This window comes from Barbus barbus (genome assembly GCF_936440315.1).
Source record: "Barbus barbus genome assembly, chromosome: 9".
NCBI classification, from domain to species: domain Eukaryota; kingdom Metazoa; phylum Chordata; class Actinopteri; order Cypriniformes; family Cyprinidae; genus Barbus; species Barbus barbus.
Window position 1 is genome coordinate 1256873 of NC_136737.1, and position 16851 is coordinate 1273723.

General features: G+C 37.2%; 1 protein-coding gene across 1 annotated transcript; it reads left to right on the forward strand.

The window, feature by feature from the left end:
- Positions 1-8051: 8051 nt before the first annotated feature.
- LOC306874791 (ETS-related transcription factor Elf-3-like) lies at positions 8052-11259 on the forward strand. The gene is made up of 9 exons (XM_079425039.1): positions 8052-8179; positions 8317-8480; positions 8916-9146; positions 9237-9380; positions 9473-9583; positions 9682-9768; positions 10004-10117; positions 10212-10407; positions 10497-11259. Exons 2-9 carry the CDS (start codon positions 8324-8326, stop codon positions 10600-10602), a joined length of 1146 nt encoding a protein of 381 aa, XP_079281165.1. The 5' UTR covers positions 8052-8179; positions 8317-8323; the 3' UTR covers positions 10603-11259.
- Positions 11260-16851: the final 5592 nt, after the last annotated feature.

Genomic DNA, 16851 nt, shown 5'->3' on the forward strand with positions numbered 1-16851 from the left:
GTTAAGTGTCTGTAAAATAGTTTAAAAAGTAATCTTTTTAGCTTTCACGTAGGATTTGTGTCCACGCTCATGTGGTTTTTGTGTAACAGAATCCTGAGACAAATGAAAATAGAATGTGTGAAAGGCTTTTCTCTTTAAGATATTTGTAATGACAGACTAAAAGCTTTATAAAACAATTGTGTGTATGCATTTCCCTCGTACATGTATACAGTAACCGATGAATACACAAAACAGTATTAATACATAACCTCATAAATTCAGCGTGATTCTATCATATCAATCAATAATAAAAGATTTAATTTATATACCGTATCTGACTTTCTCTTCAAAACACAATAAACTTTCTTACGACTTTTTTAAATGTGTTGAACAACCGGTTTTGGGGGGAAAACCGTAGTGTTGTGTTTCTAGTTTAGGATGCTTGTAGTTAATCCCGTCTTTATCTAAAACATTTTTTGTATTCAAACTGTCTCACGCACACACACATGTTGGTTTTTGTGGTTTATGGGGACTCTCCATAGGCGTAATGGTTTTTATACTGAACAAACTGTGTGTGCTATTGCCCTACACCAACCCTACACCTAAACTTAGCCCTCACAGGAAACTTTGTGCATTTTTAGATTTTCAAAAAAACACCATTTAGTATGTTTTTTAAGCCTTTTGAATTACGGGGACATAGGCAGTGTCCTCATAAACAACCTTCATATTGTAATACCTCTGTAATACCCATGTCATTATACACATTTGTGTCCTCATAAACCACATAAACATGTACACAGACACACACAGCTTTCCCGGTCAGCCGCAAATTGCCAACAATATTCTTAACTTTGTTTTATCATTCAGCTGTAGCTAAAACCCTATAACGGAGTTATACTATAGATGCTGAAAGAGCTCATTAACCTGTTTAACTCTAAAAATGTTAACAATGTCGCTTACGACTAGTTTAACAAACAAGGGAACGCTCATAAAACAAGTCTGGAAGCGATTTGAAGCATTCTAACAACAAGTACAACCGCTTCAGAAAATAGCACCGCAGTAAACTCCGGATGTGATAACGACCGCCTTATCAGATGTTCAACATATTATTACAAGGTCTTGCTTATAGGTTATGATGAAATTAGAAAAATATAAGAACACAACCAGATCCTAACGCTATTTCACGAAACAACGCAACAACGGGTGCTCCGTTTCGACATATACACGTCAAATCTGTTTTACCATAAGTATATCGTATTCTTTATATATATATATATATATATATATATATATATATATATATATTTGTTTAGGCTAAATACGTTTTAACAGTTCTTTTTGTTTTTGTTTTCACAAAGATGTTAAATTGAACGTGTGTAACTAATACCTCATTCAAACGTTGCGGCCTTTCAGGTCAGCGAACCACAATACCCAGCATACGCCTCACACTACAAACGTGGCCGTCGGGGGTCCATATCCCAAAATGCTTGTGCGTGACAGCGCTCTAAATTGTCGGACGTTTGATTATACGGGCGCTCAGATGCCCTATATAAAAAAAAGACACGCATTTCCACACTTTTTGTGAAGTACACGCACCTTCCGTGTTGTGATGATACAAACCCCTTTTTGTGATCTCTGTTAGTGATGCGTAGCCCGATTAATTTCTGCGAAACGATTCTTTCCCACAGTTCGGTTCAGTGATTTGGTTCAAAGATCCGATTCATTGTCTCATTAAGTCGTCTCGCTGTGATGAAAATGGGTGTGAAAGGGTGGATAACATATTAACGTGATGTTTTGGTACATGTCTTACACAACTGCGCGTTACTTAATGTTTTTATTAAGTTTTAATATAAAAGGTAATAGTCTGTTAACAATTTTGATGCTTTTATTATGAAATCGTACAAAGAACCACTAAAGTACGCACTGTTTGTTAACACAGAATTAATAATCAAAATAATAACCTACTACGAGGTTTATTTACAGCATGCCGAATGTAATAGTTAAACAGAAACATTAAAACATTTCAAACTTGTTAAACAACAGCTTCAATACATACCTCTTATGAAAACGGTTAAAATCGAATGCCGTCAAACAGAACGTTGTCTGCAAGTTCCCGACGTGTAAATTACCAACAAGTTCTCAAAGAGAAACATACTTATACCGAGCTTGAAAATATGTTCAAAACACATAAATATCCATCACGCATAAAGTTTGTGCGTCGATTTAACACATTCTGTACATTCAATCAAAAACACGACCGACAGACCGACAGACAGACAAAACCTCAACGATAGCTGAGATGGATCGGGAGGGAGGACAAAATTATTATTATTACCACAATAACATACCGGGTCCGAGAAATGTGATACCCTTACTACAGATTTTCGCGACATTCTTTATTCTAGTTGTTACTTTCCTCTTATTCAATCATAAACCTGCAAGAGTTTAATTAATTGATAACATTTGAACAAATTCTCTAAGTGAAAAAATGAAATCCTGTGTTTTACGTTCAGATTTGTCTGATCGTTTTGCGATATTGCATTATTCTGTAATTCAGGTTAACAGGGTTAAATTCTCAAAAGAAATACAACAACAATTAAATGACAGTCCTTCTACATGATATAAACAACACTACAAGACTACAAGACTAAACAACACTAAAGGACATCTTTCTGGTCTGTCTACGATGTGTGCGTTCACAAGACAAACCGAGCACGAAAAACGGGCGTTTGTGTCTTTCTGTTAGCTACATACGACTATTTCACTTCAAACTTTTCTAACTATTACGCTTGAAGCTACGCGTTTCACAGTACATACGCAGATACGTGTTTCTTTTTCGTATGCCTCTAAACAATAGTTAGGTAAATGACTTACATACAGTTGATACGTCATTTTAAGTAAAAGGTGGGACGATTTATGTCTTTTTTATTTTGACCACACCAATGCTTTGATACCCACGTTTTCGACGTCTGTCTTTTAAGCCTGACCCCAGAAAACAGATGTCTCAATATTTTGTTCTTATTTTTATGAAAACGTGCGGTAAACAGTTTTTGTCCTCATCTGCAGTATACCGATGCGTTTTAACACAACATAAATCCCAATAGTTAGTTAGCAAACAGGACTGTTTATTACTGAGATAAGTCACATCAGAGCTGCATTCTAGTTTATATTCAACATTTTTCATCTACCTACATGTTTAACGGCGTTACTGTTCTAGGTCTCCTCACGCCGTTGTGAGATATAAACCGCAAAGTTTTTTCATAGCGTTAAGCTTTGAAACCATAACAATTTTTACGTTTCCATGACTTTGTGCGCTCTTTCTGCTTGAATTTGTTTACCGCAGTTTCACCATCCTTATCTTATTTTCCCCCGCCTAATTGTATTTGTTAGGCCTTACGCTTGCTAGTTTTGTGCTGTTCATATAATTCAATATTTCTGCTATTTTTTTTTATTCAATAAATATAGCCTCTTCATTCGAGACATTTACGCTACAATATTGTATCAGGTATAAGATACAAGATCTACAAATATCTTAAAGAGAAAAGCCTTTCACACATTCTATTTTCATTTGTCTCAGGATTCTGTTACACAAAAACCACTTGAGCGTGGACACAAATCCTACGTGAAAGCTAAAAATATGACTTTTTAAACTATTTTACAGACACTTAACACCTTAACACATCTGTATCAGTAAGATATCATCATAAACCATCAGACACGTCAGTTTGTGGTGTGATAAGATGGACTTATCGAATATTAGTGTATGGGGATGATTAGGAGGCCATGATGGTCAGAGACCAATGGGGAAATTTGGCCAGGATGCCGAGGTCACACCTCTACTCTTTTCGAAAGACATCCTGGGATTTTTAATGACCACAGAGAGTCAGGACATCGGTTTAACGTCTCATCCGAAAGACTGTGCTTTTTGACAGTATAGTGTCCCCGTCACTATACTGGGGCGTTAGGACCCACACAGACCACAGGGTGAGCACCCCCTGCTGGCCTCACTAACACCTCTTCCAACAGCAACCTCCCATCCAGGTACTGACCAGCTCAACCCTGCTTAGCTTCAGTGGGCAACCGGTCTTGGGCTGCAGGGTGATATGGCTGTGGCCATTATAAATATTTATATATAAATATAAATAAATATTTAACTGTATGGTTGTTTATGTGGATGTTTACGTGTAGATGTGTTGAGTGTTTGTGTGTGTGTGTGTGTGTGTGTTGACGGTTGAAAAATATATGAGTGAAAAAAAGAAATAAAACTAGGTAAAATTAAGTAAATTAAAGAATGTTTTCCTACAGCATAGACCGTCTTATTAAAACCATCATCTTTGGGGACCTGTATTTATTTAAGTTTGTGGTTATCGCCTTCTTCTTTGACTATCTCATCACATCCTGAACGTTAGTTTAAAGCCACATTCGAATAGATTATAAATACATTATAAATACTAATTTCTCAACTATACCTAACTTCACCAGATGTGTGTCATGAAAAGGTTCAATAGGTCACACTTCCTTTGACCGGGCAGCGAACTTTTGCCTAAACCTTCGACAGAGGTGCACAGACACACGCGCAGGTGCACATCATAAAATAGATGCCATAGAGATGCTTTGATCGCTGAACATGTTAGAAAGATGATCTGTTTTAATCAATGAACCACGTTCTAACAAAGTTTACGACGCCAGATCCCCTCAAAAACTCATTAGATTGCAAATGAGTTGAATCCCCCAGAAACTTTAGATGTTTTACGACGAGTCTGTTGATCAGATAAGACTGTTTCAGTGATCATGCGGCCAGACGCGCAGCACGCTTTCTCATTTCACACCACGCAGTGAGACGAAACATTTAGTACATTTCGTAAGATGTTGTAGAAAGTTTAGTCGTCTAATTATGACTGAAATCCAAAGACCGCCGCCAAAACATTCGCTTTCATACCAGTTTACGTGCGCATAAGTACGTTTTAACTGACACAGCACACTAGAGGTTTTAAGATTGACAAAATCAAAGAGTAAATAAAAGGTATTAAGTGTGAATAACTAAAATAAAATAAAACAACATTTTCCTGTATGTTAGAGGTGAATGTTTAAAAGAAAACTTGTGTAACCTAATTTTTAAAGTGAAAAAAGCCTGGGTTATACCACGGCAGAAGCTTGACAGAAATCAAAGGCCTATTATAGGAATTAAGTGTGAATAGCTAAAGACAAAACAAACAACTTTTTTATTTTCCTGCGGGTGTTTGTTTAGAAGAAAACTTGTGTAACCTAATTTTAAAGTGAAAAGCATTTCCAGCATATTTTTGTATTCCAACCCCTTCAAACAATGACTGTATGATTTTGAGAACCATCTTTTCACACTGAGGACAACTGAGGGACTCATAGGTTCAAACGCTCACTGATGCTCCAGAAGGAAAAACCATGCATTAAGAGCTGGGGGGTGAAAACACTTGGAATTTGAAGATCAGGATAAATGTAAATATTTTGTCTTCTGGGAAACATGTAACTGTCTTCTGTAGCCTCTGAAGAGCAGTACTAAATGAAAAAAATATTATATTTAGGCAAAATAAGAAAAATGTACACATCTTCATTCTGTTCAAAAGTTTTCACCCCATCAGCATCAGTGAGTGTTTGAACCTTCTGTAATAGCTGCATATGAGTCCCTCAGCTGTCCTCAGTGTGAGAAGATGGATCTCAAAATCATACAGTCATTGTTGGAAAGGGTTCAAATGCACAAAAATACTTGAAAACCAAATAATTTGTGGGAGCTGAAGGATTTTTCTGAAGAACAGCAGGAGGTTTAACTGTTCAGGACAAACAAGGGACTCATGAACAACTATCACTAAACAAACAAACAAACACACAAAAAAAACACAGCTCTGGATCATTCAGGTAACAACACAGTATTAAGAATCAAGTGAATGTTAACTGCATAATACCCAAATACCATGATATTTACATGGCATTGCATTGTATTCCCAAGAATATTATGATCATGTTAATAAAACAAAGTATTGATACTTCCTGGTACTTTTTGTAAGTGTAAAAATAGCAAGGAACATGCACAAAAAATATGATAGTATATGGTAGCCTACTTTGTGTCCAGCAGTTTGGTAGTTGCAGTACCTAGATCACTCCACATGGTGACAGGAGTTTCCCACTAACTGAGTCAGACTGTGTGCAGCTCTCATTAACTTCATTAACTAGCCTGTTAATGGAGTCTGGAGCAGTTAATAACTTTGGGAAGTTGACTGAAAGAATTCCTCGCTGTCACACTGACCTTCAAGCTTTACTAGATGTGGTAAATATATAACAGACCCCAAGCTGAGCGAAACACACACGGACTAGTATTTGCCATCACAACTGGGACTTTCCTATGACTTCTGTTGTTTTAATTTAAGCTAATTATTATTACAACCCAAACCGAACCCTGTCCAACCCATTACGATATCATTTGGAAATTTCTATGTGAAAATAAGACATTGTTTAAGTCATTGTGAGAATTCTTTGGCTCTTTTAATATGAAGTTAGTCATAATGTTTTCAAACTGACTTCAAGCTTTAATTATGAATCATTTATTTAATGGCAAGTAGTGACGTAAAGAGATTTCATCTGATTTAGTTTTTTATAATCAAAAGTATAGCTCATCATGACCTCAGGAGATGAATACCTTTGCGAAATGCTGTTAAAACGTGTTAGGTGTGACCATTTAAAATATGACCTTTATAATACTGATATAATGTTGTTTCTCGCTCTCTCCTACGCAGGTGATTGTATTTATTTATGATCTTATCTCACTTCTGTAGAATTGACCAATAAAACGTCTCAAGTCTGAAAACAAAGAGCATCTTTATTTGATCACATCTGGAGCATGTTCTTATGAAAACCACGCAGGCTTCTTAAGTTATATTAGCGAGAATCTCATTTAAATAATGAGGAGCTCTTCGAAATGATGATTTTTAGTATTTGCAAATATTTTTTCAAGAATTCTGTCCTTACAAGTACAGACAAACCTACATACACTCATGACTGATGGATGTGTTCGCACTCTATTGAGTGTTTAATCGACATGATGCAAGACAGGTAGAGAGAGCGACAGGTGGGTGATGGGGTGACAGTCGTGCGGTCTCAAGAATAATTGATCTTCTTATAGAACCTGTTAATTTGCATTCCAAGACATCTTTCCTTCAGCGATCATCAGCGTGACATTGACAAGAAACAGAAAAAGAGCTGTAGTTATGAGGAGGAAAAATGAGAAGAGAATAACATGGAAACATCTAAATATGGATCACATGATGAAATACTATTTTTAGTAATGTGGGCTAACAAATTGCGTAAAAATAGAAACAGAAAAGCTAACACACTTGTGCATGGTAATTAATGACATCCGTTCATATATGGTGGTATTTACTTTACAACAGTCCACAAAAAGAATGCAAACACAAATTCTGCTCATATGAATTGCTTCAGACTTGAGGTTGAAAGGCTTACATCACTCGCTGTCATTATAAGCTTCATCCACAACAACAGAATGGTGTTTACCATCACCTACATGTACTACAAAAGCACTCAGCCATGTATGAAAACCCAAAACACACACACACTCACACACACACACACAGAGAAACACCAGTCAGTCCTGCAGCAAACTGAAACCTGTTATAAAGTTACACACACACACACACACACACACACACACACACATATCAGCGTTGCCAGTAAATATTGACAGAAATGACTTCATCCCTCCAGGAATAGTTGAGAGAATGGGTTAATGTGTGTGTGTTGTCATGGAAAGAGTGCGAGTGACATAGTTATTGCTCGCGTTTATCTCTGATATGTATGTTAGCTGCCTTGTCATGTTTCAAGTTCATGTTTCAAGGTCTGAAAAGCTATTCTCAGGGAAAAAAAACAAAAGGGGAGAGTGGCCAAGCGAGAGCGAGAGATATTCGCTGGAATTCCCCCTCCCAGGAGAATATGCTCACCTGGCCACGCCTCCTCTTGCATCTCACCTGGCCACGCCTCCTCTTTGCCCGTTCTTGCCCTATAAATCAAGAAGCAGCAGGTGCATAAGCAAACCTTCTGATACTCTCAACAGCGAACCTCAACCCACTGACGGCAAACCTTTACTGACTGGATTATTACCTAACACTTGCCTTGGGATTTTATCTGGAAATCAAGCTGCCTTTAGCTACCACAACTGGTAAATAATTTGCCTTTTAAATCATTACCTTCCAAGCAAGTGCTTTTTTTTTTTTTTTTTTTTTTTTTTAAATAAGAACATACTTCTGATTTGCAGTTTTGGATGAAGTTCAACTGATATGGTTTCTTATCTTGCAGAATTCTCATGGCGTCAAGTGAACTTAGTCTTATTCTCAACAACGCAAATGCCAACCTGTACCCATCTGAACCGCAGCCCAACTTACTGAGCATGACCGCACCGATGGGCAGACCACCACACCTCTCAGAGATGACCTTCAGCAGTAACAACAGCAGCACAATGGGTAAGATTTATCACCATGCCATTTACTTAAGTATAAATGAGCGGTAGCTCTTGATATCTGTATGGTTCTTGCCTGCTTGGGATGGTTCCCATCACACAGCCAAGAGTCCAGACACGCCGATAATCTCTCATCCCTGAAGTCTGACCTCAGTTTCTGACTCTTAAAATCATTAACCGAGGCAATGTTTAACTTGGCCTGCAGTAGACGGGCAGGAATGCTTTCTTTATGGTCTTTCGGGCAAAGCAGTCATTGTTGACACTGTGATCAAAACCTATGGGGTGTCAACACAACAGATAGTTAAACACACAACAGTAGCTCTGGCCCTGGAGACAGTAAACCTGAGCGGGTATTCTTCTATTGTTAGTGGCTTGGGTCATGTGGTCATAGTGTGGGTGTGAATGAGGCTAAACATACTTTGAACCTGTTATCCGGCAGGCTCCTGGGACCAGGTGAACCCACAGATGTGGACCAGGCATAATGTTCTGGAGTGGATCGGCTTTCACGTGGAGGAGAACAGGTTCGATGCCAGTCTGCTGAATATAAACTACTGCAACATGGACGGGATCACACTGTGCACAATGTCAAAAGAAACTTTGACGAGCATGTTCGGATCGATGCTTGGTGAACGGCTTCACCACAGTCTGGAGACCCAAAAGGCCAGATATGGTGAGCAACAAAGATGGAACTTGTTTGAAGAAGCCTTTGAAGTTTTGGTACTTGAATGCATTAACACTCTTGATTTGTTTGTGTCTACAGCTACTGACCTTTCTGAGACATGTCTGAGCGAATCAGAATTAGACTTACTGGACAACATACTGCAGAACTCGTTTCCCTACATGCATGGACCGAGCCTTGGTCCGCTTCTGGAAACGGTGGTGGTCCAGCCCTCAATTCCATCAGGTGAGAAGCAAACTCCACTTTGCAACTTTTCAACATAAAGCAGTATCCAACCATCGGTACTTGAAATAACACTTGGAATTCTTTTTGCGCAGACAATTCGGAGAACAACTACTGCTACTTTGATGAGTACACCAACCAGCTGACTCCAGAGAGCGACCACGGCTATGACTCTCTAACGGAGAGTTTTCAGAGTTCCCATACTGGTGCGTGTCGCTACAGAACTCTTCTAATCCATTAAGGTCAAGCATCCCAAAGTTCTCCAGAAGTCTGAATGCTCTTTTCTTTGGTATGTCCTCTACAGGTAGCTTCCTGAACCCAAGCTCACCTGATTCCAACAGCAGCGACTCCGACCCAGAGTACTCAGAGATGCCTTACTCCACCAGCACTAGTAAGTTCCTCAGATTCTTCTCCTAGAGGGAGACCTACTTGCAGAAGCTAGTTTCAACCTTAATCAAACACACCTGAACCAGCTAATCAAGGTATTCGGGTTTACTTGGCAATAACAGGCAGGTCGAAACCAAACTCTGCAAATAGGTGGCTCTCAAGAAGCAGGTTTGAATGGAATAATGAAGTAGGGAGTACCCAATAGACCATCTAACGTTCGACTGCGTTCTTTTCCACAGAGCAATTTGTGAAACAAGAGTCAGGAGAGCCCAAAAAGAGAGGCAGAGGACGACCCCCAAAGTGCCAAAGTGAAGGATATGACCATTTCATCCAGGCCAAAAAAAGCAAACACGGTGAGTACACAGAACTCTAGTTGAAGAGGTACCTAATGCTCAAGACCAAGTAACGATCATCCGTACTAAACTAGACTCTACTGCTCAATTGCAGCTCCAAGAGGAACCCACCTTTGGGAGTTTATCCGGGACATCCTGATCCACCCGGAGAAGAACCAGGGTCTGATGAAATGGGAGGACCGCAGGGATGGCGTCTTCAAGTTCTTGAAGTCTGAAGCTGTTGCTCAGCTCTGGGGGCAAAAGAAGAAGAACAGCAGCATGACATACGAGAAGCTCAGTCGAGCCATGAGGTAAAAGACACAATTCTGGGATCAAGAGATTTGGGAGGGGGGGTTGTCCAAGACAATGGAATAACCAGAACGCTTACTCTTTTCTACAGGTATTACTACAAACGAGAGATTCTGGAGAGAGTGGATGGACGGAGACTGGTTTACAAGTTTGGGAAGAACTCCACTGGTTGGAGGGTTGAGGAGACCGGATATTGAAGTGGACCTGTCAGTCAAACGTAGAGACTTTGGGCTCCTACTAATGAGGAACTTTAGGCTGCTCTGAAGATCCTCTCTTTAGAAACGCACTCTTCCCAGAGGGAAAAGGTTTCACAGAAACTGTAAGCCAGAGTTTTGGCTAAAGTAGGTTTTATGAACCGGTAAAAGTGGCAGTTGTCTGGTTCGAGCGGCACGCGGGCGTGGCCTGGATCAGATAGTATCGCTACATACATGATTTAAAGACTTTATGTAAACACTTGTTCTACACAATGGTTGAATTGTGAGAGAATGTAAAGCTTTAAGGCTTTTTGGTATTGGGAAAAGAAGTTTTGTGTGTAGGTATTTTTGTCAAACCACGTCGATGATATGATGTGTCTGTAACGTTCATATCTGCTGTACTGATTGATATTTATTCTACTGCATATAAATGTATGTATAAACTATATATTCTTTGTAATAATACTTGTCAATCAAGTACAAATCGGATATATAATTGAAGATTCTGCTCAATTTTGTTGTGATTTGTCAAGTCACTGGATAATATGTATGAGGGTTGCCTCTCAGATGTTATATCTATTATGTATGGCATTTATTTGCTATTTTTTGTATACGTCTTTTCTAAAATAAAATTTCTGATTAAAAGTCTTTCATCTTGCATTTGTGCCTCACCCTCCTCAACTATGTTCCACTGAACCTTATTTCAACATTTACTTTATAATTGCTCAATTTGCTCAAGTCTCCTTATCAGAGATCACAGATGTGTTGAAACGCAACTCTTTCGTATGAGTTTCTAAACAAACATGCAGCAGAATGCAGGATGAATGTAATTTTTACGCATCTCGGATGCATAAAGTGTAAACAGATTAAAAATACAAAATGCAAATCAACAGAATGATTCAGCTGTTTAAAAAAAAAAAAAAAAAAGAATTCCAACACGTTTCTCCATCATGTTTGACGTCTTGGATAGTATTTTGGTCCTTTTTTTTTTTGGATGCATAAAGTCAGTTCTCCTTAAGTTCACATAATAACATTATTTTACACATTTAAATATGACTGCAAATACAATTAGGTTTATTTTAAGTTCTTTTTTATTTTTGTGCCGTTGTTTGATTTTTCAGACTTTTTGATTTTTGTTGCAGTTTAACCTTTGCTTGAACTTGATTGCATTTTTCAAAACAGGTTTAGTTTTGCATTTAGAGCACAAAGCGACTGTTTTTTAGAGGTCTGGCATTCAAATACACACGCATTGCATTTGAATTTTGGATCCACATGCAAATAGACGCGGCTGATCAAGACAGAAACTGAGAACCATAGTAAACAGTCTTTGAATTGGATAATCTCACACATATCATTCAATACCTGTGAGAGCTGCAGAAAACAGTCGGAAAAGAGTTTATGAGCTCGAAAACACTTTAAACTACCCTGGAATTAAGGTCATCTGAGATGGTTAATCTGATGGTCTTGAACTGGCCTTATCTTATACACTAGAATCCAGCAAACCATCTCAGATGACTTGATTACCAGTTACTAAATAGAGCAGTTTCACTCCGGAATCCTTATACTGTCGTCATGTTTGGCGTGTTATTATGAGGTCTCAACAAAAGTGACAAATATTAAAAGAATTAATTTGTGTATCACATAACCTACTTCAGGTGCGTTTCAGCTGTACGCAGTTATACTTTCAGTTTGGAATAATACACATAACTATGCGCACGGTAAACATCAGGTGCTTTGTCAGTTTGACTCTCAAGACTAACATTCCCTGTACACTCCTAAAATCTCTTTTGTCATGGCTTAAATTACCGACACAGAAATTATTCAGGTCAAGAATGTTTTTCGATAAGCTGAGTCTCAAAGAACGCTGGAAACGCCATTGAAGTCACTGGTGGCTTCGCCTGCGGCCTCAATCTGCCACTATTCCTGACAGCTGAATTCAATGCATGATGCTTCATGACACTGTCTTTTAAATGCTTTAAAGTGCACGTTTCATTCACAGCATTGCTGCAAGAACATAAAGCTGAAAAAAATGCTTGTTTTCTACTGTCAGGTTCACCTGTTCAGGTAAAACTATCATGAATTGACCCCTGAAGGAAAGCTTAAGAGTGTGACTAAAGTGCATAAAACAGAAGAGAGCTTGTTTGATGGTGATTTATGACAGGCATCAGATAAGAGCTCATGTGTGTGTGCTCCACTCACTGGCACTTCTCAAGCGCCTGTAGAGTCTTGTTTGTTTGAAATGCCACATTCTTCCACAGTTCTCTGGAAGCTGCGATGGTCAGTGTGTGTTTGTGTGATATCATATTTACATCGAACAAAACCATAACATGCAGTAAAAACAGAACAAAATTATTACTCAGAAAGGTTTTATTGCATCCCACATTTACTTTTATATAGGTTAAATATGCAAACAATAAATAAGTAAATGAAAATGCATAAAATTTTAATTAATTTTTATTGTAAAATTGCGGTAAAATAAATATAATTAAAAATAATGAATGTTTTATATATAATTGTATAAAGTAAGTCACATACTTTATAAAATTATATGAAATTATAAACATTATAAAAATTAAACATACATATGAAACTGTATTTAATATCAAAAAATGTTGTTTGGTGTGTTTGGGTGTTTCGTCGGAGTAATTCATGTCCAGTAAATAAAATGATTCATTAAACAATATAAACTGCTGCAGTCACATGACTAACTGGACTGTAAACCCAACTAAACAACAGCAGCAGAAAAACTGGATTATTACTGAGTCAGACTCATGCAAAAATTAAGATGATATTAAAACATATTTTTAGTATAGACAAACAATATTTTTCATTTTACTTTAAAACAAACTCATATTTTTCCAAGTTTTCTTAGCTAGTCATGTTATAGTAAAGATTTAGTATAGGTTATAAAGATTCTGCAGTGTGTGTGTGTGAGAGAGGCTGGTTTCTGTGCAGATCATGTGATTATGAAGCCCCGCCCACATCCTGTCGCTCCCATTATGATCTCATCTCACTGATTTGCATAAGTATGCAGGGATTTTCCCGCCTTCTCCCCTTCAACTTCCAAGTAAAATCCATGTAGATCAACAGCCCACACACACATTCGTTCTCTCGCTCTCTCTCTCTCTCTCTCTCTCTCTCTCTCTGTCCCCCACACACACACACCTAGAGAATAAATTTATTATAGTTTGATATAAACCTAAAAGTTCAAGATCGGATCTGTTTTGGTATGTGATCATTTGTTAATCATTTAATTTCCAGTCAATATTTTGGTATTGATGGAGTGAAACGCCCGGCACACATCAACCCGGGCCAATTATTTATTACTCATGTAATAGTAGCTTTTGTTCAAGGATAGAAACTCTTTGTTTGGTTTTCAATAAAAACACAGAACATACACGCTATAATGGCCTTTACAGTTTAACTAAATAAACAGTATGTAAGGAAATATGGGTTATGTAACATCACATGCAAGGGTGGTCATATCTCATTTTGTAAATGTGTAAATATGAATTAATCACAATTAAAAAATAAATAATTAAATATACTTAATATGTTCTAATCTATTTAGTTTAATAGTAATAAAATAATTTTATATATATTAGGTTGCATATTGTGGAATAGAATATTTTTGATAAATGAAGAAAAATAATACCCATTACATACTGCAAGGTTTCGCTGTTTAGCATAGGTTAGTTAGTCTCTGCTGCTAGATGTTGGCCAATCAGCATCTTTCATCCGTTCAAATGTGTTTTCTGATAAACTAGGACAAAATGTTTTTGCAGGTGGCATTTACGTCACAGATATTTCATTATATTACAGTAGGTGACGTCTGTTCCTCACAAAACTCCTGAAATACAGAGTCATATGGAGTTTATAGGATGAATTGGAACTTGTGTGTAAAAGAGCAGCGTGAACATTCAGCTAAACGTCTGCATTTTGGTTCCACAGAAGAAGGGTCATGACACAAAGACATTAATAATGACAATTTTTGGCTGAACTGTCAGTTTAATTACTGATAAATGCTGGTGATTGATTGGTAAAGTTAGCGTTTAACTGTATTGTGTTCATAATCTGATGGTGATTATGCAACTTACATTAAAGGTCCGTTCACACCAAGAATGATAACTATAATGATAAAGATATAGTTTTAAAAGTCATTCAAAATTTGAAAGAATAGCAGAGTCCACATCACATGACGATAACACTATAAAGGAACGATATTGTCACAACCACTTTCAGAATGATTTTTTTCTGCCGAAGAACGATAGAAACATTGACAGCCAATCAGAATCGAGAAGAGCGCGGACATTTAAAGCGGAAAGTGTGTGCTTTTAACAAACAGAACATTATCGTGCATTAGTGCGGACGCTAACAGAGTTATTGTATTATTAATCAAAACAAGGGGTATTGCCAAATGGTTTTTCTTTTACTAAGGTTAGTGTAGATCAAATTACTAAAATGCTAGAAAAGCTTCACATGTCTTAAGTCAACTGGGATGGATGACATTCCAGAAAGATATGTTGCAGATATTATAGCTCTAAATATTACATTTACTGTTAATGTTTCCTTGGAAAAGGGCATAGTCCCATCTGATATGAAGTTAGCCAAAATCCTTTCATTACTCAAAAAAGGAAATATATACGACCCTGGAAATTGCCATCCAATCCCCATTCTTAGTGTGGCCTCAAAAATTTTATAACAGATGTATGAGTATGAAAGTACATATGTATGAGTATGAAAGTAAGAGTTATTTAATTTATGATTTTCAATCAGGTTTTAGGAGATCTTATAGTTCTTTACTAATAACCCAGCTGCTGTGATGTCTGTTCATCAAAGAACAAAAGAAAAAAAGAGGAAATCCATAACTTTTGTAGCTTTAAAGGTTCATCTATATTTAATTTAGAATTTAGTTTTTGATAAATTCATTCAATTTCTGTCTACTTCCTACTTGCTGAATGTTGGAGGGATTCAAGTGAATTTAGGCAAGGAGCTTTCTAAGGTAAGAGACTGTCTTTCTGAAAACAAACTGATGTTGCATTTAGGTAAAACGGAATCCATGTTATTTGGGTCTAAAAAGAATTTGAACAAGGTTTCTAAGATGTCTGTTAAGGTGGGGGAATGTTTAATATCAAACAGAACTGCCGTTAATTATCTCGGATGTGTCCTCGACTCCTCGAAGTGCTATAAGAATGGCTATGAAAGTTCAGGGTAAGGTTAATGCTGGAACAAAAATTTGTTAGGTTTCTTGATAAACTGAATATAAAATAACTTGCATCATTATTAGTGTAATGTAATTTTGAATGTGCATGCATTTCTTGGATGTCTGATTTGTCTTGTGGTTGATTAGACAAGTTACAAAAATCTTAAAATAAATTGATATGGTTAGTTTTAGGGTTAAGTCATTTTACATTTGTTGATGTCTCCCATTTTAAGCATTTTGATTGGTTACCCATAGAAAGCAGATTACAACACATTAAATTAAAAATGGTCCATAAAATAATCAATAATAGAGCACCTTCATATTTTAATGCACTTTTCTCTAGGGTAAATGAGCAGCATTGCTATACCTTGCATCATATTTCATACCGATCACAAGCACAGTATGGGGTACCTCAAGGCTCAGTACTAGGACTGTTGCTTTTTAAACTCTATTTGAACTGAACTGAGTTGCACAATGACATCATTTTAAATATTCTGGGTCACGAGTGTGGAACAAATTACTTCTGGATATTAAAGGTATTTTGAATATGGTTAGTTTTAGTTTAAAAGCTAAAAGTTGGCTCTTAAGTAGGTTGTTTTGTTGATGACTTTGTATTACGTATCGTGGTTGTTTGTGAATGTAAATTTTTGTAAATGTAGAATTTGACTGTAATCTTTGTATTTGTAATGCAATGCCAGTGTACCTGTTACCGGGAGTGAAGTTTGTGCTTAACATCAAGGACCACAATGGAAACTATTTTGTTTTTAACCTTATTGTGTTATCCTTGACAAATTGAGGGTAATTAACTACTTTTCTGTCTAATAAAAGAAAGAAATAACACACACACACACACACACACCAAAATGCAGCAGCTAGAGTCCTTACTAGAACCAGGAAGTATGACCATATTAGCCCGGTTCTGTCAACACGGCACTGGCTTCCTATCAAACATTGTATAGATTTTAAAATCTTGTTAATTACTTATAAACCCCTGAATGGCTTAGCTCTTCAGTACCTGAGCGAGCTCTTATCACATTATAGTCCTCCAC

Coding starts and splice junctions, on each gene's coding strand:
- LOC306874791 (XM_079425039.1), top strand. CDS start 8,324: ATGGCGTCAAGTGAACTTAGTCTTATTCTCAACAACGCAAATGCCAAC. Junction 9,381..9,472: donor CCAGCCCTCAATTCCATCAG/GTGAGAAGCAAA, acceptor CTTTTTGCGCAG/ACAATTCGGAGAACAACTAC. Junction 10,408..10,496: donor AAGCTCAGTCGAGCCATGAG/GTAAAAGACACA, acceptor TCTTTTCTACAG/GTATTACTACAAACGAGAGA.